Here is a 27,936-nt window from a genome sequence, read left to right as displayed (position 1 = left end):
GTCTAGCTCTCCTTTTGGACCACTTCCTAAAATGAGGGGGTCTTTTGTGGAGAATAAACGGCTCTAATAGTTTGCGCGAAAAGTTCTAGTAAAGTTACAACCGCCCCTTTTCGGCGTGGGCCTGAAAAATAAATCTTGTTTTTTTATTTTTTATTTTTTATTTATTTTCTCTGCAGCTGAGTGTATCGAGTTTCGAAGGATTCTGTAAGGTATTCTAATCAGGATTAATTAGTCATTTAATGTTTCTTTAAAATTTCCAGCTTTTCTGCTCTGCGATCTGCATCCACATTAAATTTATATTTGAATTACCCATTTGATAAAGCTGTGATTGTGACTTGATCTTTCGTATTTATTCATGAATATGGTGAGGACAAAAACCCAAGTGGGATTTTTGTTTTGATTTGGTGGAGATTTTATCTTGGGAAAACACTCCGTTCTTTTTATGAGAAAGCTAAAATTTGCATGTTCACTTATTTTCACGGGATTTTGAAGGAACAAAGGTGAAAAATGTCACATTTGACAAAGAAATTAAGAAAAATGATGTGGAAATGAGACTTTTCTCACGAGTGTGAGATTTCTTTTCCCTTTATTTTAGTCGGATTTACTTTCCCAGGAAAACCATTGAAAAAAGGTGGCAAGTAGTTTATCAGGAAACCTTATTCTGTATAGTTCTTGCGCGAGTGAACAAGCGCAGGAAACATTTTCCTGCACAGTTTCTTGAATTTCTTTTCCTAATGCCAAATCAGATTACCGGGAAACCTTTTCTTTTCCCATTCCTAAGAAAACAAGTGAACAGAGCCCTGTAGAAACAGGGTTTATTGATCTGTGATAATTAATTGATCTGATAATGACGCATGACAGAATATCTCATTTGATTAAAAAATGACTGTTATCCCAATTGACATTATTAAAAGACATTCTATTGATTTTACGTGGAAAAAAAAGAGGATGAAACGTGATTGGTTTTCAGGGGGGCTGATTTAAAATAAGCTCTATTATTTGTTCCCTCTGTTAAAACATTTTCATTACTTCTGATAAATTCAAACACTTGATTTTTTTAGTTTTACCTAACCCTGACAATAGCCGCACAAGTACCCCCATTAAAGTTCTATGTTTCTAGGTGGTCGACATTAGATTGCACTATAGATGCTCAATTAAAAAAAAAAAATCCCAAACTGGGTAAGAAATATCTAGAAGATCTTTGCCGTTTCTAGCTAAAGTTTTGTAGGGGAAAAGTTAAAAAAAAGCCACATCTCTTTTGTAACGTTTTGCTCTTACAGAGAGGCAGACCAAAACCTGACAAGTGACAACCATGGAGTTGGAGAAGGTAAGAGTGGGGATTTGCTAGCTGATCTCTTTTTTCTCTTCTTTTTGATATTGGGACATCTTTTTCTTTCTTTTCTCTATCTGTAACTCTGTAAGCTATTAGTCAGACAAAGAGACTAGTGGGCTTGACCATAGGTAATGTTTATAATTGCACTACGGTTTTGTCAGAATTTAAAGAGTCTTTTGTATGCTTTGAAGGCATGAGTTGAGGAAAAAGATGGGCTCAAGGTTTGAAGGGATTCGAATTTTAGTATCATACCAAATACTACTGTTAGTGTAACAGCATGTTGGATTTTGTAGGGAATGAAAATTTGTATGTTGGGTTTTGTACCTGTAATGGGAATATCCCTGATTTTTTTTTTGCCAAGGTGTATGGTTGAAAGACAAAATATCAGTAAAGGGTAAGATTTCATGGCCCTTTGGTGCTAGTTATGTGGGGAATTTTCTTGGTAGTTATTTACATGGGTATTGTTAGTATTGTTATTAGGCAATAGGTGATGGAGAGAGCTATGGACAGTGTATGATGAACCAGAAGCATGTGTTTGGGAGAAAGCAATATTAGAACGTAGATTTTTATGAAGGTTTGTGGAGAAGAGTTCTATATTGGCATGGGAGGTATGAGTGGAGTAATGGGGATCTGTATTTTGGGCAATGGAGGTGAATACGAGTAATGTTGGGTGAGGGGGTTTTTATGTTAGAAATTGGCTGTTAGTATAGTGGACAATTGGTTTTTTTGTGAGTAATTTGTGGTGGGGGGTTTCTTATGTTGGAAATTGGTTGTTTGTATTGTGGACAATTGGTTTTTTTGTGAAAGATGGAACAAAATTGTGATTGTTGGGAATGGTAGATATAATTCTCTCTCTGCACTTTAGTCTCTGAAATAACATATTCAAACTGTTACCTTTTGTTCAGACAATGGGAGGAAGATGATGGAACTGACCGATGATGAATATGGATTTGTTGTTTCTAAATATTTGGGGTCTTATTTGGATAGTCCGCAGCAAGTTGGAGGATATGGTTGGATTTTCTCAGAATTACTGTGATTTGCAGGGTTAGGTTCTTATGGGTAACAATGTAAATGGTGCTTCAACTTCTGAATTGTTGGTGTCTCATGGGAAAAATGATGATGAATATAGGAAGCCGGGAGAAGCGATCTGTAAGGGTCATGAGAGTTATGAATTAGTGAATGTTCTGCAGCATGGAATCAGGTTTCTTCCTATAGCCACTGTCATTTTTCATTTCGGTAGACTATCATCTAAGAAGAAATGGGATTTTTGTCTTGTGTTATACCGATCTATTATAAAATTTAAGGTTTGGTAGGACCTAAGTAGAATTATTCTAGACAAAAGCTGTGGTTGGTATGAATTAGTAATATATTATTTGGTTTATCATAATAAGCAGCAGTTGTTTTCTTATATTCAAGGCTAAAAATGGAGCATACTTTCTGATATACAGATATTGTAAATGACTTATTTAGGATGAATGGGGCTTGCCTTACAGGCCCTGCTTTTTCTAGCCTTTTTATTCAGTGCTGTCGGCCTGCCTCCTGACTCTCCCATTCATTTTATCTGACCTCTGGAGCCTCTTTCCCTTCTCTGTATTTTCCAAATTCCTTCATCTTCATCTCCTTAACTTATGTGAATATTAACCAAATTCAATATTCCCTCGAAGAATTACCAATGGGTTTCGGTGGAATATGGAGACTCGAGCAGTAAGGCACAACAAATGGATGGATAACACTTGTACTAGAATAGAAGGTGGCCTAAAAGGTAAAAACACAAGAAAATAGCATGCTCGAGGAAAGATTCAATATGATTCGACTCATCAAAGAAGTTCCCTCTAAACACTTGCCACGTTGAGTATGACGAGTGATTGTACTGGAATCCACTAGACATTTATGTGGGGGCCTTAGTGGACAACTAGTTAGCACACCATTGAATAGTTGGCTTGTTGTGTGTAAGATAATGGTTCGATTCAGCTCTAACAAAAGTAAAAGCCTGTTGATCAGATACTTCATCGAGGCGATTGATCGTTTTCAAGACACACCACATCTTCATCGAGGCGAGCCATTGGCACTTCCTTGGGCGGCAAAATCAGAAGATTCGATTGGTTAGATTTGAAATTTGAGAGCCAAACGGGATCCATAAGCTCACCAAGAGACCACCTCTGACTCGCCGGAGGCCGATACGCTGGCGATTGAAAACCCAATCCTCGAATGCCCAAGGAGGATGTATAGGAGACCTTTCTTCCCCCGAGAGCTCAACCCCAATAGTATAGGTCTGGTCAAGAACTTTGATTTTAAAATAGGATCTAGGGAGGTGCCAACGTGGGGCTAGAATTGTGGCCGAGACATAACTCATACAGTTCTGGTGATTGCCTTCCATCTTGGTTTCTACAACCTTACCAAAGAGACCCCCTATAGCCTCCACTGTTGAAACAACCTAAGCATGTAAAGGGAAGCCATAAAAGTGAACCCAGTGAGCTTCCTCACCTTGAATAAACTCCCTTTTCCATGGTGAGAGGGAGAGCAAATGATTACCCAAAGCCTCAGGTCCCTTAGCAAGGATCTGTGATGCCTGTGATTCTGTTTCAAACATAAAGAGAATTTCATTCTTCGCCAATATAGAAGGACAATGTAAAGATGGGATATCCCAAGACTTTTGTGCCTATTTCCAGAGCTCCTGCAAGGTCTCATTATGATTTTTCTTTTTTCCTATTAGGCAAGCTCATAGTAAACCCATTCGTGTGTCTACCTCCTTGCCTGAGACAGATAAAAATGGATTCCCTGAACTTCTGTGGTAATAAATTTTGCCCGAATCGGGCCAACAATCATCCTCACCACCATTGGATTCTACCCTAGAAGGTAAGCTAGCACGAGGAACCCACTTCAAGGGGATTCTGGCCCAATGACACCAGCGGCATTGATTCCGCTGTTTAACTGCAATACACTGTTAAAAGATCATAGAAAAGGAAATAGTGAATACTGAATATATAACTGTGATATAGACTTTTGAAACTTTAGAAGATTAGAGCTCCTAGCAGTACAAGAGGCTACTATATGACTAACTCCAAGATAGTAACAGGAAGATACTTCCTTTATATAGATAGCAGACTTGGATACTTTTCACAAACAACTTATGTGGGGTTGAAAACATAACACGCAGAGTAATAACAAAATCCACGAACATTCAAAGCAAACAGTTAGTATTTGCATAGATACTGTACCAATCCTTCTTGCAAATTCATGCTTTCTGCAAAGAAATAATTAGTGTCTACTTAATGTCAAGTCTTGCATCTAGTTTATTTATAATTCATGAAATCAATCTTGACATTTGATCAACCAAGGAATTGGTTTAATAGTTTGAACTAATACTGCAGTTTGTGAAAATTGACTAGTAAAGTCGATGTTTTATTGTTGGAAGGAACTTTGTTCTATTTCTTTGAGTGACTTCGCGTTAAAATTTTCAGTGATATGAGGAAAGGTTCATAATTTTGCTTTGACTAAGTTTTTTATTTGGTATTAGATTGGAGCACCTTTTATTTTTTGTTGTTTTTATTTATGCCCATGAGAATTATTCTAAAGGATATGTTGGCTATTCTTTTCTCTTAGCAATGACTTCAGGGTTGTTCTCAATCTCTCTTGTTACTTTTTCCATATTTTTCAATATGTAGTTATTGGATCCTTTGTAGGTATTTTGTGAAGAACATGGATTTGCCAAAACAGGAACTTTCAGCTTTTGATTTCAGATTTGCTGGAAGTACTCGGATACGGTTTCCAACAGATAATTCAAGACATTCTCGGAACACTGTTACTGATTTTGAATGGAAAGATTACTGTCCAGCAGTTTTCAGGTTCCTGATCATTTTCTTTTATCTAATAACCATTGCTCTCCTTGCTTACGAATTTATTATAATATATTGATGTAGTGTTTGAGATATCATCTATGCAAATGAATATTTCTTTATTGTTGAAATGAACACTTACACAGTGGTGTTGCAATAATGTTATTCTTAAATTTTTTGGTTAGTAGCCCTAGGCGAAAATTTGTTAAGTTGTGTGAAAATGAGAAACTCAACTAGAATCACAGCAGTCTCCAATGTACAATGCAAAGGACTGATAAGAACCATTTGTATAAATATAAAATACCGATGGAAAAGATATTGCTGAATGTTTGGAAATGAACTGAAAGTGCTTTAAAATATTGAGTTTAAGGACCTGTATTTGTGCTTTATTTTGTTTTTTAAAAAGGAAAAGAAGTGTAACTAACTAATAAACATCAAATCATTTATTTTTTAAAATAATGATACGAAACAGCATATATTTTTACAGCTCTCCTAAATCTGCATGATCATTAACAATTTGTCAATTGTGATTCATATTGGAAACAAGGTCTTAGAGAGCTAATGAAACTATTTGGAAACTGGTTGGTGATATGTATGAAGGTTTTTACTTTATTAGATTGGGGTATTTTTTAATGAAACTTGTCCAGTTTCAATTAACAATATGGAGCACTATTAATTACTGACCCATCGAGTAAAACATTAAAGAATGATGCTTTAGATGTAAAAGGATGAGAATGGTCCAAATTATAAAGAATAGAGTTCCTAAAGTACACTTGTTGAAATACTAATTAACATCAACTGACACTCATGTTTTACATTTTAACAAGAGAAATACTTGGTAGAGGCTTTTCGATTCAATATCATTCAAGAGACATTGCATATTGTATTGCTGTTAATGTTGATATTTTGCTTTCATATGCAAATAGTTGAATTTCTTGCGTTTTTATGTATTGTTTCATTTTATGAATATGTATGTGCTAAACCTAATCATCCTAAACTGTACAAAAGAATCTGGAAATATGATTATTCATATTTTAGAGTGTATAAATATTTTTTTGTGCTTGCATGTTTGTTTGGTAGGATGTGTATCCTATGTTCTTTCTGAAATCGGATAAGCTGATTTATTAATATAAATGAATTTTAGGCATCTTTTAAAGATTGACAAGATTGATGCGAACGACTACATGCTTTCAATTTGTGGTACTGAAACCTTAAGGGAGCTGACATCACCAGGAAAAAGCGGCTCCCGTCTCTATTTATCCCACGATGATAGATTTGTAATAAAGACCATGCGCAAATCTGAAATTAAGGTATTGAAATTTTCTTTTTCCATGTTCTTTGTTTTAGGACTTAAGTGAAAAAGTATATGTTGGTTACTGATTCTTGAAAATGTGCTAAGCATAGATAAATGCATCTGGGCATTGACTTGGTTTTTAAAAATTGGAGCATTTAGGATTTACGTATACCTGAGTTTTTCCCTTCATTTTGACAAAGTTGGCGGTGAGAGACGGACAAGAAAAGGGAAAAGCTTTATGGTCACTCACCTATTTCTCACTTATCTCTAGAGGCTAATGTCTTTGAGTAGATACCCTCATGGAGTTGTTACTATTAGATTGGACTCTTAGGTTCCATTTGTTCTCTTTGATAGGTTCTACCAATGTCATTAGGAAAGCTAACAGTTCTTCAGCTTCTCCCGGTAAATGCCTCTTGCTGGATTCTAAACCCAGCTTACATCTTTTAAGATGCGTACCATCCGCGTAAGAGAAGAATAGTATTATCAATGGGCTTTACTTTTATGGTGACCATCCCAAAGGCTGGTCTTAGGTCTCTCTTCGTTCTTATGGAATTTTGTCTTATTTTTCAATTGAACGTATACCTCTTTTACTTGATGCACATATTTCATCTTCTTTTTTAAGAAATTTATTTCACAGTAATCTAATAACCAGTGGCTTACCTTTCATCTTCTTAATAAATTTGATAATTGCTATAAAACAAAATGCAAAGAGATCGATTTCGAAACAATATATACTAATTCTGAGTTCAAGCAAGCGAGAAAGCAGCTAGGAGCAGTAGCTAGCAGTTAATTCTTCGTAGCAGTTGCTTAGTAGCTAGAGTTGTTAATAGCAAGCTTTAACGAGTGAAGTCAGGTGAACGAAGTGAGTTGCCGAAAGGAATAAACTCTGACATTCAACCTCTACCCCTGGCCATAGGGAGGGCACCCCCCGGAGGGGAACTCAGATTAGGATTAAAGAAAAGTAGCCAGTTCTTTGTATTGTTTGAGTGAAGTAAAGAGTAAACCAGTGTTCAAAAACTCCTTGACTCGACAAGGAACTCCCCCGAGTCGACTCCTTTTTGCCTTGGCCGCGTTCCGCATTGCACCACATCCGCATTCCGCGTTTTGCCCTACATAGTCATTAAACTCATTCGACTCTCCCAAGTTATGACCGCGTCAACCTCGTCAACCACATTCTTGGCCGCGTCCGCGTTGAGTCGACAAGGATTTTTTCTGGCCGCGTTCCGCGTCAAATCCGCGTTTTTAAACACTGGAGTAAACCTCTGAACGAAGGGAAGGAGCTGGGCTTTCTTAGTTTTTTTTTTCTTTGTTTGACATAGGGTATCCCCAACCCATTTTAGGGCGGGACTAATCCCTATGGATGAGGCTCGCTATAACAAAGGCTTTCTTAGTTATGGCATTCCTTTTTCTTCGCTTTTCATCTTCTGCCATATTATCTTTTTTCCCTCATGCTGGTCTTTGCTCGATCGAATGCTTGTTTTCCTCTAAGCCTAAGTAGTCCTCAATGATTGATAGAGTACAAGTACCATAAGGGAAAGGTGAAAAGAACCATCTTCAAGGAATGCAATAGAGAACCTGAGATCTGATGAGAACAATCAGTCGAAGGAGAGGAGCTTAGAGCCCTTTATGTAAGGGGGCGCACTCACTCTTGCGGTGGCAAAGAGTACTGCCGTAAGGGTAGGCTGGAGGGAGAGTAGGGGAGGAACCTGCAACATTGAAGAATGGGATAGTGTGTGGGGGGGGGTGGGGGGGGGGGGTGCAGGAGGAGAAGAATGGGTAAGACCGGCTTTCGAGTGTTTACAGGGAGTCGTGAGAAGGGCTGATATTCCACTCCCTTCTTTTACCTTGCACCCCCCTCTCTTTATTTTATGCTTTTCATTTATTCGTACAGATCATTGGAAGCTGCAACCAATGAAAGAGTTTAAAATAAAGAGAAGGGAAGGAAGGTACCTAGACAAGGTATTGGGAATATCAGCCCGAAAATCACATATTGAGATATCTGTACTCTTGGTATGGACTTCAAGCTAGTGAAGTACTATGGTAAATTGTTCAGTCCACTATTCATCTTGGTATGGCCTTCAAGCTAGTGAAGTACAATGGTAACTTGTTCGGTCAGCACTATTTCTTTAGCATTTTTTATTTTTAATTCTAGTATGTAATATTCTTCTTTTTAATTTATTATTGGGTTTGACCGGTATTGTTAGATTCCACCTTTATGTTCTTTATATTCAAGGAATGTTTTCCATAAGGTCAACTTGGATTTGCAACAAAATTGGAAGAACCAAAGAAAAGAAAGCAGAAGCTTCAATTTTGTAGATTACTTTCTTAAACGATGAGGTCCCAGGTGCTAAAACTTTTCTAAAAGATTTTAATTAATTCAAGAGAGAGAAGCGTCTCATTATATAAATAGGGTTTTTCTGTGTGTGCGTGGGGGGGGGGGGGGGGGGGGGGGGGGGGGGTGTTCAAATACAAATTAGCCATTATGAAAGAAAGAAATCACAAAGGACGCAAGTGATAAAATTAATATGTAATCACAAATGTAACTAAGCATAGAACATAAAACTAAACTAATTGTATTTCATATGCTTCATTAACATTATGAGCTAATTCCAATGCTTTCATAATTTTGTACTCAATGGCTATACCGAGTAGATTGGTTGCATCCTATTAAATTATGTTGGAATTTTCATGAGGTAATTTTGCATGTGCTCAAAACCCTTAGAAGTGTTTTCAACATATCCATATAAGATCATCCAATTGTTATATGGTGCCGAATTTTTTTGCTAAGGATTACACATCAGGTCTTTTTTATTGTCTTTTCATGTAGGTACTCTTGGAAATGCTTCCAAATTACTATCGCCATGTTAAGAAATATGGGAACACTCTGTTGACTAAATTTTATGGGCTTCATGCTGTGAAGCCGGCTGGAGGTCAGAAGGTAAGAACAGCTTTTCAATATAAAATGCTTATGACTGCTCTGTTCCTTTCTTTACTTGAAAAGTTCAGTCTGCACCACTGAAAAAAAAGGTTTTTGATTTGTAGACTGTTTAATTTGTACCATTAAAAAAAAAGGTTTTCAATTTGTAGACTGTATCATAATTCCTTATTTTTGTGATTCATTTACTTGATGAATTATCAATTCCTGTTTGCTCTCAGTAGATGTTTGAAATCAGAGACCAAAAAATTCCAAAAGAAAAAAAATGGGACAAAATAATGTCAAAAGTTTTCCATAGTGATCCATAAGTTGACAAATCAGTCCAGTGATGATTATTTACAACTTGGGATTGTCAATGTTCAAGTTGTTATTCTAAAACATTACTTTATGATCCCTTTGAATCTTTGGCTATGAAAATCAAAGAAACAATTAGCTTTAGAGGGAAAATTCACATACCTGCGGACATGGTGTCTTTCTTTGAATCTTGAGCTTTTCTTCCGCACTTGCATTCTTGGGGCATTTATTTATACAAATATCGTAGAGCTTCCATCGAGCTCATTCCCTTCTAAACTTGGCCTCATAATCTTAGCAACAAACTAAGCATACGAAAACCGTGTAAGGCATTTTGCCTTTGTAAAGACACGCCTACCAAATCTAGAAGATTTCATGCATCTTTCCATCTTGAGAATGGCTCACGGCTAGGCCACACGAATGGAATGGAAACATTCCAACACAAGTTTGTTACTATGTCTACAAATCTTACGAGACATTTTTCATTTAGTAGTTCGAATTAAAGTTGTACATTCTCAATGTTCAAGTTTGTTACTGCTTTCAACCTCAAATTGGGGTAACTTTAGCAATTTCCCATATTTGTTATTGTTATACCATGAGCAGTATTTATCTGTTAGGTTAATCAAGGGTGTTCAGCTCTCCCAAATTTTTGCATGGATTTGTAAAATTCATTTCAGTATTGGTAATTTACAATTTATTCATAGTGCTTGAATTGTTTAAATTCATTTTTCAGTTAACTAGACTGCTATTTAAGACCAATTTAGTGTCCAAGGGCATCTTTTTTCATAAAGTAACTAATATTTTGATGTTCCATTGAAATGCTTTATTCTCTTCTCTTGTCATGGTGCTGTTACTATTTCTTCTAAATACAGCTCTTTCCATGTATAGGTTCACTTTGTTGTGATGGGAAATATATTTCGTTCAGATCTTCTAATTCACAGGCGGTTTGATCTTAAAGGCTCATCACAAGGCCGTTTTGTTAGCAAAATGGAAGTCAATGAGAGCACCACATTCAAGGATCTTGATCTCGATTTTTCTTTTCACCTTGAACCATTGATTCGGCACCAGCTTCTAACGTAAGCCTCCTAAGCTCTGACAAAACCACATGCTATCTAATTTGTTGAAGAATTTCTTCCAACATTTCTTGAGCTAAATTAAATGTCTCAGCACTGACATTGTCTCCTAGTAGATGCTCTGAGGAACTGGTTTTACTAGGACTCATGAACTCATGAGTTGCAACATTATATTTTTCACCATAATCTTTCAGCTCGTACAGATTAATAAACTTGAAGAGAAGAGAAGAATTTAGATTAATAGATGATCTTATTGATTCTCTAAAAAGTGGCTTAGTTGAAACTTGAAAACTCTAGATTTTTCATAAACGAAAAATGCAAACATGTTCCAGTACAAGAATCAGTGATTGCCAAAGTAGAAAAGATTAAATAAACCCTTCTCCAATGGCTTAAGCTTTTGGAGTATTTGGTAGTTTCACAGTGATGAAAATTCTCATAATCAGTTAATTAAAATAATCATAATCGGTTAAATAAAACAGAATATTTTAACATAAACCTCCTACCATTAAATGATATTCATTTTTCCAACACTGACATGGTACTGCAATTATCAAAACATGGTAGTGAAAATCAGCAAGCCTTTATTTTATTGTGTACGCTTTCATGTGGCCATGATCTCTAGCATCCATTCAGTAGAAGTGAGAATTTGACCCTACAAGAATCTAGCATTAGGGTGATAAAATCCCTTCTTTAAATGGTTGTGTAACTTAATATACTATTTATAGAATTGTTTCAAAACCATTTTGTAAAACTTTAATCATTTCAAATGTACAGTAAAATCAAACTAAAGTTTCCTAAATTGGGAGGCAGCCTTTTCCATAGGATCTTAAGGGTTAAACATTGACATATTGGAATTGGGACATTGAGGGATTTGAGACTGTTTTGGTGGAAACCAAAAAGTATAATATCTAAGATGAAACCCAAATTTCAACAGTTCCTCTTTCTTTTTTCTAATAACAATTGGATCTTTATTTTCTGTTAGTTTGAAATTTTGATAATTTTTTTCATTGTTTTTTCTTTATTTCCATGTTTTTTATGAATTGCAACTTCCATGGAAAAAAACAATGCTATTTTGATGTTCTATTGTTCTCATGAATAGCTGATGATCTTATTCTTTGGCTTTCAGGCAAATCAAGCATGACTGCAACTTTTTGGAAGCAGAGGGCATCATGGATTACAGTCTTTTGATAGGACTGCACATTCAGCCCCCACATATGAAAGGTTCTCTTCACTTCAAAACCTTGTAACTTGGATATGAACCTATTCATTGCTTTCCAACATAAAAATGAGGTGTCAGATATGCTAATTGTAAGAAATCGTTGGTTGGTGTCAAATATAGAGATGAGGTGTCATGCACGCCAGGAAATTTAAAAAATTGAGTACATAATATAATATTAAAGGAATATATTATGATTACTGCTACATAATGTAAATAAAAATATATCTGCATACATGAGCATCTTGAAATATTTATGGGATTTGCAAAGCAATAGGAAAAGTCTAATTGGGTGCACTTTATTATCATGTCAATGCAATTGTCCAGCTGTGCATCCAACATGCCAATTTTTCAATAAATAAAAATAAAATTATGTTGATCTAGTATTCTTCTCAATGATTAATTACATTCAAACAACCCGCTTGTTTATTGCGACATAAGACTAAAATGAGATGTAATCTTCATTTCTATGCAATGCAGGAGCAGTTAAGGGCAAAAATCTCACTACCATGTCATCTCTTCCTATTGATTTGTTGCAAAATCGAAAGGAAAAAGAGCCTACTCCTGGTGACAGTCCACAACCGTCCTGCTCTAGAGGGTAAAGCCTATTCATTTCTCTTTCTCAGAAAATAATGGATACTTTTATTTCAGAAAAATAGGTATTGGATTGTATGAAACTATCATCCAGTAATTCATCAAATGCAATGTTGGGTGTAAACTACTCAATGAAAAACTCATAAATAAATCACAAATACATCTCCGAAACCTGTGATTGGCATGATTAATGGGTATTGTCTATCTTTATGATAAATATAGACCATAAGAAATATGAAATATGAGGCTTTGTACATTACTTCTGTATGTATGTGTTTAGGATTTGTGAATTTATCTAAAAATCATATATGATCTTTTAGAGACAATGCAAATGCCAAGCATCCATTCTTTCATTTGCTTTCCACCCCATTTCGTCCTTCCACATTTTTTTCATAAATTTGCGAAAATTGTTTTATTTCAGGTCTGATCAAAAGCTTGGTGTGAAAATGCCAGCACGTGCAGTCCAATCCCGCAGAAGTGAAAACAGAAGTTTATCATTTCAGCGGAGAATATCGACCACCGATGCTTACAATGTGATACTATATTTAGGAATTATAGACATTCTTCAAGGATACAACATGGTGAAGCGCATCGAGCATGTATACAAGTCTATTCAATTCGACCCACAATCAATCTCGGCCGTAAGCCCCAAGGTTTATTCGACGCGGTTTCAGGATTTTATCTGCAAAGTATTTCCAGCAAAGGACTTGCAAGCTTGAACTTACTATTTGGTGTCAAACCATGCATGTCTCAAGGGCAATGATATGTTTGCCCCCTTTTCTTCCTTGGGTCAGCCCCGTCTAGTGTATTTTTGACTGCCTTTTTGCGCTACAAGCGGGTGGCCAAGGAAGCAATAGGGGTGAATATATCATTTCCCATGTCTTAATACTGAAATTATATGTATTCACTGGTGGTGACTTGTTTGAAGGTTATGCCATCTCCTGTAGAACTTGTTTACAATATGAGGAAAACATTGATATTATAGAGTATGGAAGTTCCCATATTTTGTAAGAAAAGATATAGCTACCATTGAGTTTATCAAAACAGGGCAGCTTCTTGAGCTTTTATGCTTTGTCCAAACACCTTTCTTTTTCATCAGCTTTTGTTTGCTTACCGAGATGCACCACCCACCCCATCAGTTTGGATTTTTTTTTTCCTTGTTTAGTTTTGCTACTTGTTCTTGTATATTAAAGATGAGGAATTCTAGACTGAAGGGGGCCCTTGCAAAAAAAGTGTTGAAAGGGCTCCTCCATTGGCTTCACGTCACCATCATATTTGACTTTTCAACCGTTATGGTGACGTGCAGCCAATGGCAGAGCCCTTTCACCTCTTTTTTACAAGGGCTCCCTTCAGTTTAGACTTCCTCATTAAAGATTACAAAATTATATGGGGTACAACGTGAGCACGTAAAGGTACGAAATATTATTATTATTATTAAATTTTTTTTCTTTTTTTTAGAGGCGCCGGGGGGGGGGGGGGGGGGGGGGGGGGGGACTTACCTCTAGGTCGAAAAGCAAAGCCTTTACCATTGAGGTAGAGGCTCAATCCCCATTGTACGACATAGTTGCACCCGTTGGCGTTGAAAGTGTTTAAAATTTTAGGAAAATATGAAGAGAACAGGTTATAATGTTGAGTGCCCGAAGTACAGGTTATAATGATGAGTGCCTTTGCATTATATTTAGGGAGATAATATTTTCACCCCCTCTGCAGTACGCATTCGCCCCTGATGATGTGAACAGTGGGCAACTTTAATGCTTTTTGACATCAAATCACGTTAAAAGGAAGGGGGGGGGGGGGGGGGGGGGGGCGCGGGGGGGTGAATGCGTGCTGCAGGGGTGGTGAAAGTATCATCGCCCTATATTTATAGTGGAAAATATTAGCAGAACAAGTTATAATTTTGGGTGCCTCTGTGTTGATTTTAGAAAGTGTTTGCATGAAAAAATATGTGCATAATTACCTAAAACTAAATGTATTTGAAATTCAAAATACATAAGTAAAATAGCTATAAAATAACTACTAGGTTGTCTAATCTACTACCTTAGTGATCCAGCGGTCAGATCTTTCTAGATCTGATCTGATCCAACGTTTGCCTAGTATAAAGTTGGCTTTTGTTGTATCAGATATATCAGCAGGTACTCGTTGTTTACACGTACAGACACTGTATAAAAACTTGTTAAAGATCTATTAAAGAAACCACGGTGCAAAACAACACCAAAAAATGAGGCGGAGATGCGGGCATTACACAATAGAATATTGATGTTGAAGCAACGCCGGCTAAGCAATGTTATAGTGGAGGGTGATTCTTTAAATGTGATTAATTTGTTGGAGGGTTCATCATCTCTTCCTTGGAGGTTTGCTCGATGAATGGGGATGAAATATCCGACCGAGGGTGGGTCTCACTATATCATTTCACCATGTTAGGAGGTTAGCTAACTCTGAGGCCGACAGGTTAGCTAAGGAAGGGTGCTCTAGGTCGGAGTTGGAGCTATTTGAATTTCTCCCTCCTTGGGTTGCATACTTGTGATGGTTTGATCTTATTTTGTTCTCCTTTGATCATCTCGATCGGTGGGGTTTCAGCTTTTTTTTTTTTTTTAGTTTCTTTAATATAATTCTTTCCCATTAAAAAAAAAAAAAAAACCCCAAAATGACTGAGATGGTCATATGGAACAAAAATTCAACTAGAAAAGTTATATGATTGTGACCGATTAGAAATCTTTAATCATCATTTCCTTATTAGTTTATTTTGAACAAAGAAACATAGAGGAAGTCTAAACTAAAGGGAGCCCTCGCAAAAAAGAGGTGAAAGGGCTCCCCCATTGGCTGCACATCACCATCATGTTTGACTTGTCAGCCGTTATTAATGCATGATGGTGAGGTGTAGCCAGTAGGAGAGCCCTTTTACCTCTTTTTTTCAAGGGCTCCCTTCAGTTTAGAATTCCTCATAAAAGAAACTAATTACTAATTGTCTACTCTTCCGTGTTTATAGCATAATTAATGTTTAAACCTCACATTGTCACAAAAGCTAAGATCTGAGAGTGTGATTCTTTGTTTCCATTCAACCTCACAAAACCAGTGAAAAGTCATAAAAAAACTCAAAACCTTTCCAAATGGGTTGGAACATGAAGGCCCCAGCGAATAAAGGCAAAATCAAGCTACCTAACAAAAAAACAAGGGCAAAATCAAGCTTTTGCATGCTACAAAGAAAAAACCCAACAAAATAAAAGCGTGTGGCATGAGCATCACAAGCTTTTTGGGTATCCCATGTTGGAAGTACACGTGTCTCCAATGAGGAATACAGTTGGACAAAACGTATTTCTACGAGGGGATACTGATATCCACTCTAACATATTTTGATAATGGCACTACTCTCTCATTTAGTACCTTTTTAATATTGGCATTACCGTGTTTTAATAATTGCACTAACTCATCTTGTCTTTTATTATTTAACAAGCCATCAAAGTTTATTACAATTCCCAAAAAAGCTCTCAAAAAGCCAATTAAAGAAGAAAATACAAGGTAAGTTCGTGCAATTATTAAAAATGGTAGTGCCTAGCTTTAAAAAGGCCATTAAAATTCCTCCCAAAATCCTCAGCAGCCTATCAGAAAAATATAAAACATAATGATTTGTGCAATTATCAAAATATGGTTGTGTGGATAACAGTCCATATAGTACGAAAATAAAGGAGAATACGGTAGGGTCCTGTTAGTGCAGTAATCAATCATGCCATGTAAAAGTGATTGTTGGATATCAGAAAGCGAAAAGGGGGGCTATGAGAAAAGCTCTCGCCCTTGTTTCCACAGAGATTCGCATGGATACAGGAAAATCACGAGGCAGATTTTGGACTTGTCCCTCACTATCTATGAGGGAACACCGAACACACAAGCAAGGATTGAAATTTCGGTTTCGGTTTCAGCCTCAGCCGAAAATGAAAATGAAATTTCGGTGGTAATTTCCTCGAAAATCTTATAATTTCAGTCGAAAATTTTAAATTTCGGTCCAGGCCGAAAACTGAAATTTCAGTATTTCGGACGAAATTTAAAACCATGCACACTAGGAACCCAACTCATCTTATGGTTTCATAGATTTGTGGGGCAATAGAGGAATTTTTTTTACGAGATCAATGATTCTCATACTTCTAACAAACTGATCCGGGCCTAAATCAACCACTCAAAGTCAGTTTTACTACAACAAGCTCTTCTAGAAACTAGAGATTATCTTGCTCATAGCCTCCCTCGGTTCCGCTTGCTCAAGACTTGGGCGCTTTGGTAGTTGTACCCCGAATGAAACATGTCTAGGAACTTGACAAAGAAAAAGAGCAAACCCCATTACCCCAATGGGATATCGTCAAAGACAGAGATGCAGCTCCTCCCACGTGTATTGCCTGTAAGATAGCAATAACAAAAAACATCAAACATTACAAAACATAGTTTCACAGTAAATCACAACATATTAGCTGATGTACAAAAAAAATTTAAACATTACAAAACATAGTTTCACAGTAAATCACAACACATTAGCTGATGTACGATGGAGTTTTTATATGGTGCCCGGGCGTGAAGTACCGTGCAGGCGGTACCACTCTTGATATTTGATCGGACAGCAAAAGTGTGGGACTTCATGGGCGGGCACCATGTAATTCTCTAAACGATGAACACTCCAAAAGAATAATTTCGGTGTCTGTATTCTAATCAAACTCTTATCTTAGAATATTACTTCAAAATTAGCCCTAATCGGTCTATAACACTACTGTAAAACTATTGTCCACATACTGAACTTTTGGTTTTGCTTTCATTTTTAGGATTGGAGTCTAGAAAAAGGACTAGTTAGATATCTAATATTTTTTACTTGGAAGAATAGCAAGGCTTGATGAAACCAACAAATTAACGAATGACCCAATGTTAAGGTAAAATTGCAATATCTTTATGGTGGTTAAGTGGTTATCTATGAAGGAAGTAATGGCTATCTAGCAACTTGGTTTGCAATGGCAAAGAGAAATAAATAGCTTTGAAGCTCTTCTCACAAGTCAGAGCATCAACTTAAATGATTTTGATGGAAAACAACTATAGTTTAAGCACCCGAAGAGAGAAAAGGGTAAGTTAGTCAGAGTCAGATATTCATGATTGAAATCTGAATATATAGAAGGAAAAATAACAAGACTTTGTAATATGGGCATTGAAAAAAAATAGAAGGAAGATGGATCTAAATCAACAACCCTTGTCCAATTTGGTAACTTTAGAACTTGCCGACAAGGAAACCTCTACAATTCGTTCGACAAATTTGAATGAGACCCACCATGGCTAATGAATAATTTGATGGAAAAATAACATTTCTTGAAATACAAACGATGCCTTCACACAGCTACACACTTCAGTTTTGCCCTAGAAAAAAGATAAAGTCATTTTTAAAAAAAAAAGAAAAAAAGATACCAATTTTATTAAGAAATATAGAAATGATTAAAAATGCACTTCAGTTGGTAAAGATTCACCGGTAAAGATTCCTCATTATAAAATAAGGCACTAGACGCTCTTAAGGACTCTTAATTTGGGTAGATGAACCCAGATAGTTTGCCCTTCTAAGAATGAGAGAAAAAGAGATAGTATCGTGCATACTTAATTAGGAGAAATTATATGGTGCCCGCCCGTGAAGTCCCATGTGGGTGGTATGACAAACGTACCATGTTTGATCCAACAGCATCCTCTTAAAAAGTGAGCTGCTGTTGGATCAAAACTCCTTAATTAGATCTTTAATTTAATCCCATCCTTGAGATTGTTTATCCTAACCTCCCAACTGTCTGATGAAAATAGTTTCTCCTTCCAAACTAACCTCCCAACTGTCTGATGAAAATAGTTAATGACCTTAGCCTCCATGGAGTCGGATTGGACCTGCGAAGCAATGATATCACCCAAAGAATTCCAAAAAAACGCCTCCAATACCTACTTTGGAGTTCTGCATTGCTAGACAAAAGCAAACATGTATCACACTATAAATTGAACAAGAAAGAGGAGTTTCAGATGAAATACTAGAACAGGGAGCTCCCTTCAGTCCAAGGACGGGGAGCACAGGATCGAACTTATCTCCCGCATCATTCACTCATTTACCGAGCCTACCATCAATCTCTTGCTTGGTATTTGGATGAATGAGTCGGGAGCTAATTCAATCCCACCACTACCCATGAGTGGACTGAAGAAAGCTCTCTTAACCAAACCAACAAAACATCAAAAGTAAAATCTTTACACAAGCCATCAAATTCATCAATCGATATAAACACATGAAACTAAAAACTGCATACACCCAAATTAAATGTGTTTCTGATTGCATGTTTAATCAAAACCAATATCCCACCAATCCTATATCAACAGTTTCTTTGACCTATTTGAGATACTTCCCAACTCATCCATTAAACCAATTTCTGGGTATTATGGACAAAGAGAAAACATGGATTTCACAGATGAAAGAGTAATATTTAAGGTTAATAAAGCGGGAAAATAGATGGTGGGTCGCTTTCTGCAAGAGGGAGTGAAAAAACCGACTAGACGGGGAAAACGAAATCAAGGAGAAGCTTCACAAGATGGGAGAGCTTCTGTTATACAAGCACTACAAAGCAAGCTCATAGATTTGAGAATGAAAGGCTGGCCTTAAATAGATAGGCAGAGATCAGAAAGTACTAAATTTAAAAATATAAAAAAATAAAAAATAAAGGGTTCGTATTCTTTCTTCCATGCACCCATGCCAAGGCCCATTACTTTCTTTTCTTGTCCCTTTCTCTTTTTCCTTTATTCAGTCGTCCCAAAGCCTTTTAACTCTATCAATATAATGAGCTACAAATTTATTATTTAAAGTACAATTTTTTACAATTTTATCATCTAATAAATTCAAGCCGCACAATCCCAATAAGAGACTTAACTCTAAATCATGCTGTTGAAATAACGAGATGTTTCACATGGTATAAGAGACCTTCAAAATCACAGCTCAAAAGAGAGCCCACATGTGCCATGTGTATTGCTAACCTAAAAAAAGAGGGGCCACATATGCTAAGTGTATGGCTAACCCAAAAAAAGAGGGGCCACACGTGAAGGGGAGTGTTGAAGTATAAATGTAACACCAGTAATTCATCAAATGCAATGTTGGGTGTAAACTACTCAATGAAAAACTCATAAATAAATCACAAATACATCTCCGAAACCTGTGATTGGCATGATTAATGGCTATTGTCTATCTTTATGATAAATATAGACCATAAGAAATATGAAATATGAGGCTTTGTACATTACTTCTGTATGTATGTGTGTTTAGGATTTGTGAATTTATCTAAAAATCATATATGATCTTTTAGAGACAATGCAAATGCCAAGCATCCATTCTTTCATTTGCTTTCCACCCCATTTCGTCCTTCCACATTTTTTTTCATAAATTTGTGAAAATTGTTTTATTTCAGGTCTGATCAAAAGCTTGGTGTGAAAATGCCAGCACGTGCAGTCCAATCCCGCAGAAGTGAAAACAGAAGTTTATCATTTCAGCGGAGAATATCGACCACCGATGCTTACAATGTGATACTATATTTAGGAATTATAGACATTCTTCAAGGATACAACATGGTGAAGCGCATCGAGCATGTATACAAGTCTATTCAATTCGACCCACAATCAATCTCGGCCGTAAGCCCCAAGGTTTATTCGACACGGTTTCAGGATTTTATCTGCAAAGTATTTCCAGCAAAGGACTTGCAAGCTTGAACTTACTATTTGGTGTCAAACCATGCATGTCTCAAGGGAAATGATATGTTTGCCCCCTTTTCTTCCTTGGGTCAGCCCCGTCTAGTGTATTTTTTACTGCCTTTTTGCGCTACAAGCGGGTGGCCAAGGAAGCAATAGGGGTGGATATATCATTTCCCATGTCTTAATACTGAAATTATATGTATTCACTGGTGGTGACTTGTTTGAAGGTTATGCCATCTCCTGTAGAACTTGTTTACAATATGAGGAAAACATTGATATTATAAAGTATGGAAGTTCCCATATTTTGTAAGAAAAGATATAGCTACCATTGAGTTTATCAAAACGGGGCAGCTTCTTGAGCTTTTATGCTTTGTCCAAACACATTTCTTTTTCATCAGCTTTTGTTTGCTTACCGAGATGCACCACCCACCCCATCAGTTTGGATTTTTTTTTCCTTGTTTAGTTTTGCTACTTGTTCTTGTATATTAAAGATGAGGAATTCTAGACTGAAGGGAGCCCTTGCAAAAAAGTGTTGAAAGGGCTCCCTCATTGGCTTCACGTCACCATAATATTTGACTTTTCAACTGTTATGGTGACATGCAGCCAATGGGAGAGCCCTTTCACCTCTTTTTTACAAGGGCTCCCTTCAGTTTAGACTTCCTCATTAAAGATTACAAAATTATTAGAGGCTCAATCCCCATTGTACGACATAGTTGCTGCCCTTGGCGTTGAAAGTGTTTAAAATTTTAGGAAAATATGAAGAGAACAGGTTATAATGTTGAGTGCCCAAAGTACAGGTTATAATGTTGAGTGCCTTCGCATTATATTTAGGGAGATGATATTTTCACCCCCTCTGCATTACGCATTCGCCCCATGATAATGTGAACAGTGGGCAACTTTAATGCTTTTTGACATCAAATCATGTTAAAGGGGGGGGTGAATGCGTGCTGCAGGGGTGGTGAAAGTATCATCGTCCTATATTTATAGTGGAAAATATTAGCAGAACGAGTTATAATTTTGGGTGCCTCTGTGTTGATTTTAGAAAGTGTTTGCATGAAAAAATATGTGCATAATTACCTAAAACTAAATGTATTTGAAATTCAAAATACATAAGTAAAATAGCTATAAAATAACTACTAGGTTGTCTAATCTACTACCTTAGTGATCCAGCGGTCAGATCTTTCTGGATCTGATCTGATCCAACGTTTGCCTAGTATAAAGTTGGCTTTTGTTGTATCAGATATATCAGCAGGTACGCTATGTTTACACGTACAGACACTCTATAAAAACTCGTTAAAGATCTATTAAAGAAACCACGGTGCAAAACAACACCCAAAAATGAGGCGGAGATGTGGGCATTACACAATAGAATATTGATGTTGAAGCAACGCCGGCTAAACAATGTTATAGTGGAGGGTGATTCTTTAAATGTGATTAATTGGTTGGAGGGTTCATCATCTCTTCCTTGGAGGTTTGCTCGATGAATGGATGAAATATCCGACCGAGTGGTGGGTCTCACTATATCATTTCACCATGTTAGGAGGTTAGCTAACTCTGAGGCCAACAGATTAGCTAAGGAAGGGTGCTCTAGGTCGGAGTTGGAGCTATTTGAATTTCTCCCTCCTTGGGTTGCATCCTTGTGATGGTTTGATCTTATTTTGTTCTCCTTTCCCATTAAAAAAAAAAAAACCCCAAAATGACTGAGATGGTCATATGGAACAAAAATTCAACTAGAAAAGTTATATGATTGTGACCGATTAGAAATCTTTAATCATCATTTCCTTATTAGTTTATTTTGAACAAAGAAACAAAGAGGAAGTCTAAACTAAAGGGAGCCCTCGCAAAACAGAGGTGAAAGGGCTCCCCCATTGGCTGCACATCACCATCATGTTTGACTTGTCAGCCATTATTAATGCATGATGGTGAGGTGTAGCCTAGGGGTGTAAACGAGCCGAGCCGAGCTTGGCCAGGCTCGGCTCGGCTCGTTAAGCTCACAAGTGAGGCTCGGCTCGGGCTCGGGCTCGAACCAGGCTCGGCTCGGCCAGGCTCGCGAGCCTTACCGAGCTTGGGTTATATTATGTTCACACCCCACATCTTCCCTGGACAGCCCTACTAGTGTAATTTGACTACTTTTTTTACACTATGGGGGGTGGTCCTAGTAACAAATGGGGTTCCAAAAATGAAGTGACATATTTTGCCCCCCCCCCCTTTCACTCCATGGACAACCCTTTTAATGTATATATTAATATATAATATATATTTTAAATATATTAAATTCTTAACGAGCTTTAACGAGCCGAGCCTGGCCTAACTCGGGCTCGGCTCGTTAAGGATTCGAGCCGAGCTCGAGCGAGCCTCCGAGCCCGAGCCAAAATTGACACCCTTAGTGTAGCCAATAGGAGAGCCCTTTTACCTCTTTTTTTCAAGGGCTCCCTTCAGTTTAGAATTCCTCATAAAAGAAACTCATTACTAATTATCTACTCTTCCGTGTTTTTAGCATAATTAATGTTTAAACCTCACATTGTCACAAAAGCTAAGATCTGAGAGTGTGATTCTTTGTTTCCATTCAACCTCACAAAACCAGTGAAAAGTCATAAAAAACTCAAAACCTTTCCAAATGGGTTGGAACATGAAGGCCCCAGCGAATAAAGGCAAAATCAAGCTACCTAACAAAAAAACAAGGGCAAAATCAAGCTTTTGCATGCTACAAAGAAAAAACCCAACAAAATAAAAGCGTGTGGCATGAGCATCACAAGCTTTTTGGGTATCCCATGTTGGAAGTACACGTGTCTCCAATGAGGAATACAGTTGGACAAAACGTATTTCTACGAGGGGATACTGATATCCACTCTAACATATTTTGATAATGGCACTACTCTCTCATTTAGTACCTTTTTAATATTGGCATTACCGTGTTTTAATAATTGCACTAACTCATCTTGTCTTTTATTATTTAACAAGCCATCAAAGTTTATTACAATTCCCAAAAAAGCTCTCAAAAAGCCAATTAAAGAAGAAAATACAAGGTAAGTTCGTGCAATTATTAAAAATGGTAGTGCCTAGCTTTAAAAAGGCCATTAAAATTCCTCCCAAAATCCTCAGCAGCCTATCAGAAAAATATAAAACATAATGATTTGTGCAATTATCAAAATATGGTTGTGTGGATAACAGTCCATATAGTACGAAAATAAAGGAGAATACGGTAGGGTCCTGTTAGTGCAGTAATCAATCATGCCATGTAAAAGTGATTGTTGGATATCAGAAAGCGAAAAGGGGGGCTATGAGAAAAGCTCTCGCCCTTGTTTCCACAGAGATTCGCATGGATACAGGAAAATCACGAGGCAGATTTTGGACTTGTCCCTCACTATCTATGAGGGAACACCGAACACACAAGCAAGGATTGAAATTTCGGTTTCGGTTTCAGCCTCAGCCGAAAATGAAAATGAAATTTCGGTGGTAATTTCCTCGAAAATCTTATAATTTCAGTCGAAAATTTTAAATTTCGGTCCAGGCCGAAAACTGAAATTTCAGTATTTCGGACGAAATTTAAAACCATGCACACTAGGAACCCAACTCATCTTATGGTTTCATAGATTTGTGGGGCAATAGAGGAATTTTTTTTACGAGATCAATGATTCTCATACTTCTAACAAACTGATCCGGGCCTAAATCAACCACTCAAAGTCAGTTTTACTACAACAAGCTCTTCTAGAAACTAGAGATTATCTTGCTCATAGCCTCCCTCGGTTCCGCTTGCTCAAGACTTGGGCGCTTTGGTAGTTGTACCCCGAATGAAACATGTCTAGGAACTTGACAAAGAAAAAGAGCAAACCCCATTACCCCAATGGGATATCGTCAAAGACAGAGATGCAGCTCCTCCCACGTGTATTGCCTGTAAGATAGCAATAACAAAAAACATCAAACATTACAAAACATAGTTTCACAGTAAATCACAACATATTAGCTGATGTACAAAAAAAATTTAAACATTACAAAACATAGTTTCACAGTAAATCACAACACATTAGCTGATGTACGATGGAGTTTTTATATGGTGCCCGGGCGTGAAGTACCGTGCAGGCGGTACCACTCTTGATATTTGATCGGACAGCAAAAGTGTGGGACTTCATGGGCGGGCACCATGTAATTCTCTAAACGATGAACACTCCAAAAGAATAATTTCGGTGTCTGTATTCTAATCAAACTCTTATCTTAGAATATTACTTCAAAATTAGCCCTAATCGGTCTATAACACTACTGTAAAACTATTGTCCACATACTGAACTTTTGGTTTTGCTTTCATTTTTAGGATTGGAGTCTAGAAAAAGGACTAGTTAGATATCTAATATTTTTTACTTGGAAGAATAGCAAGGCTTGATGAAACCAACAAATTAACGAATGACCCAATGTTAAGGTAAAATTGCAATATCTTTATGGTGGTTAAGTGGTTATCTATGAAGGAAGTAATGGCTATCTAGCAACTTGGTTTGCAATGGCAAAGAGAAATAAATAGCTTTGAAGCTCTTCTCACAAGTCAGAGCATCAACTTAAATGATTTTGATGGAAAACAACTATAGTTTAAGCACCCGAAGAGAGAAAAGGGTAAGTTAGTCAGAGTCAGATATTCATGATTGAAATCTGAATATATAGAAGGAAAAATAACAAGACTTTGTAATATGGGCATTGAAAAAAAATAGAAGGAAGATGGATCTAAATCAACAACCCTTGTCCAATTTGGTAACTTTAGAACTTGCCGACAAGGAAACCTCTACAATTCGTTCGACAAATTTGAATGAGACCCACCATGGCTAATGAATAATTTGATGGAAAAATAACATTTCTTGAAATACAAACGATGCCTTCACACAGCTACACACTTCAGTTTTGCCCTAGAAAAAAGATAAAGTCATTTTTAAAAAAAAAAGAAAAAAAGATACCAATTTTATTAAGAAATATAGAAATGATTAAAAATGCACTTCAGTTGGTAAAGATTCACCGGTAAAGATTCCTCATTATAAAATAAGGCACTAGACGCTCTTAAGGACTCTTAATTTGGGTAGATGAACCCAGATAGTTTGCCCTTCTAAGAATGAGAGAAAAAGAGATAGTATCGTGCATACTTAATTAGGAGAAATTATATGGTGCCCGCCCGTGAAGTCCCATGTGGGTGGTATGACAAACGTACCATGTTTGATCCAACAGCATCCTCTTAAAAAGTGAGCTGCTGTTGGATCAAAACTCCTTAATTAGATCTTTAATTTAATCCCATCCTTGAGATTGTTTATCCTAACCTCCCAACTGTCTGATGAAAATAGTTTCTCCTTCCAAACTAACCTCCCAACTGTCTGATGAAAATAGTTAATGACCTTAGCCTCCATGGAGTCGGATTGGACCTGCGAAGCAATGATATCACCCAAAGAATTCCAAAAAAACGCCTCCAATACCTACTTTGGAGTTCTGCATTGCTAGACAAAAGCAAACATGTATCACACTATAAATTGAACAAGAAAGAGGAGTTTCAGATGAAATACTAGAACAGGGAGCTCCCTTCAGTCCAAGGACGGGGAGCACAGGATCGAACTTATCTCCCGCATCATTCACTCATTTACCGAGCCTACCATCAATCTCTTGCTTGGTATTTGGATGAATGAGTCGGGAGCTAATTCAATCCCACCACTACCCATGAGTGGACTGAAGAAAGCTCTCTTAACCAAACCAACAAAACATCAAAAGTAAAATCTTTACACAAGCCATCAAATTCATCAATCGATATAAACACATGAAACTAAAAACTGCATACACCCAAATTAAATGTGTTTCTGATTGCATGTTTAATCAAAACCAATATCCCACCAATCCTATATCAACAGTTTCTTTGACCTATTTGAGATACTTCCCAACTCATCCATTAAACCAATTTCTGGGTATTATGGACAAAGAGAAAACATGGATTTCACAGATGAAAGAGTAATATTTAAGGTTAATAAAGCGGGAAAATAGATGGTGGGTCGCTTTCTGCAAGAGGGAGTGAAAAAAACGACTAGACGGGGAAAACGAAATCAAGGAGAAGCTTCACAAGATGGGAGAGCTTCTGTTATACAAGCACTACAAAGCAAGCTCATAGATTTGAGAATGAAAGGCTGGCCTTAAATAGATAGGCAGAGATCAGAAAGTACTAAATTTAAAAATATAAAAAAATAAAAAATAAAGGGTTCGTATTCTTTCTTCCATGCACCCATGCCAAGGCCCATTACTTTCTTTTCTTGTCCCTTTCTCTTTTTCCTTTATTCAGTCGTCCCAAAGCCTTTTAACTCTATCAATATAATGAGCTACAAATTTATTATTTAAAGTACAATTTTTTACAATTTTATCATCTAATAAATTCAAGCCGCACAATCCCAATAAGAGACTTAACTCTAAATCATGCTGTTGAAATAACGAGATGTTTCACATGGTATAAGAGACCTTCAAAATCACAGCTCAAAAGAGAGCCCACATGTGCCATGTGTATTGCTAACCTAAAAAAAGAGGGGCCACATATGCTAAGTGTATGGCTAACCCAAAAAAAGAGGGGCCACACGTGAAGGGGAGTGTTGAAGTATAAATGTAACACCAACACTATGATGCAATTTACAATTTATTACTTAAAGTACAATTTTTTACAATTTTATCATCTAATAAATTCAAGCCGCACAATCCCAATAGGAGACTTAACCCTAAATCATGCTGTTGAAATAACGGGATGTTTCACATGGTATAAGAGACCTTCAAAACCCCAGCATCATTTAATTGCCTCGGGATCTCCAATTTCCACATACTATGATGCCAGAAAAACATGCTCATGAAATCTTAATACCTACACCAATGATCAGTAATTGTCTCATTTAACAAAAACAACAAAATTGACCTAGATATCACCATCATAAAAATAAAGTTGGATATTAGCCAAAATGATCTAGAGGTGCCAACGACATTGCAATCAGGTGATCTTTATTTTTATTTGATACTATTTGATGCATGTACATGTGGTCATTTACATGGTATGCTTTATAACATTTAGATTTTATATAGCGCCCGGCCTTCAGGTCCAAAGTGGGCGGTACGGCCCTTGATATTTGATCCAACCGCAAACCACTTTTTAAAAGTCTGCTGTTGGATCAAATATCAATGACGGTACTTTTATAGTACCGCCCACACTGGACTTCACCGCCAGGCACCATATAAATTCTCTTATAACAATAACCTTAGAAAATCTAAAGATTTTATTAGTTATGATATATTTATTTATTGAGAGCAAAGTTTAATCAGTCACATGCCACCGAAAATTATTTATAAAATATTGCAAGTGAAAGAGTCTCCATGATCTAGCAACTGCATCAGGACCTAAACATTAGTCTTATAAAATGTTTGGTATGTTTAGTCAACTTCAAAAAATGCGGAAAGGCTTAATCTCGATTGCCCAATATCTCAATCAACTCATGTTGATTCTCTCAACATCATGCAATGTTAGGTTTTTTTTGCCGACGCCCACCTCGTGGATTTGCTGTGGCTATCTCAGTGCGTACGTCAGTCTGTACCCTCTCGCTGAACTTTACAGTCTTCTTCTTAGCCATGAATTTCTATCTTTGTACGTCAACCGATGCTCCCT

The 27,936-nt window shown here is 36.9% G+C and overlaps 1 protein-coding gene and 1 long non-coding RNA gene across 2 annotated transcripts; one reads left to right on the top strand and one right to left on the bottom strand.

Annotated features, from left to right (window-relative positions):
• The first annotated feature begins 1,338 nt into the window (after positions 1-1,338).
• On the top strand, positions 1,339-20,574 carry PIPK11 (Phosphatidylinositol-4-phosphate 5-kinase, core). The gene is made up of 9 exons (XM_077395282.1): positions 1,339-2,534; positions 5,017-5,178; positions 6,314-6,479; positions 9,291-9,401; positions 10,578-10,765; positions 11,889-11,983; positions 12,459-12,576; positions 12,994-13,281; positions 20,009-20,574. The coding sequence occupies exons 1-9, from the start codon at positions 2,389-2,391 to the stop codon at positions 20,304-20,306; spliced, it is 1,572 nt and encodes a 523-aa protein (XP_077251397.1). The 5' UTR covers positions 1,339-2,388; the 3' UTR covers positions 20,307-20,574.
• Positions 20,575-22,829: 2,255 nt separating this feature from the next.
• LOC143889317 (uncharacterized) lies at positions 22,830-26,387 on the bottom strand. The gene is made up of 2 exons (XR_013254806.1): positions 25,580-26,387; positions 22,830-24,180 (listed from the first exon to the last, which is right to left on the bottom strand). It is a non-coding gene; the product is annotated as an uncharacterized LOC143889317 (long non-coding RNA).
• Positions 26,388-27,936: the final 1,549 nt, after the last annotated feature.

Source organism: Tasmannia lanceolata, unplaced genomic scaffold, assembly GCF_043159265.1.
Source record: "Tasmannia lanceolata isolate RefF3 unplaced genomic scaffold, GAP_Taslan_0.1 ptg000013l, whole genome shotgun sequence".
Taxonomy (NCBI): Eukaryota; Viridiplantae; Streptophyta; class Magnoliopsida; order Canellales; family Winteraceae; genus Tasmannia; species Tasmannia lanceolata.
Note: the sequence above shows the minus strand (reverse complement) of the source record. Positions and strands in the feature narration are given on the sequence as shown.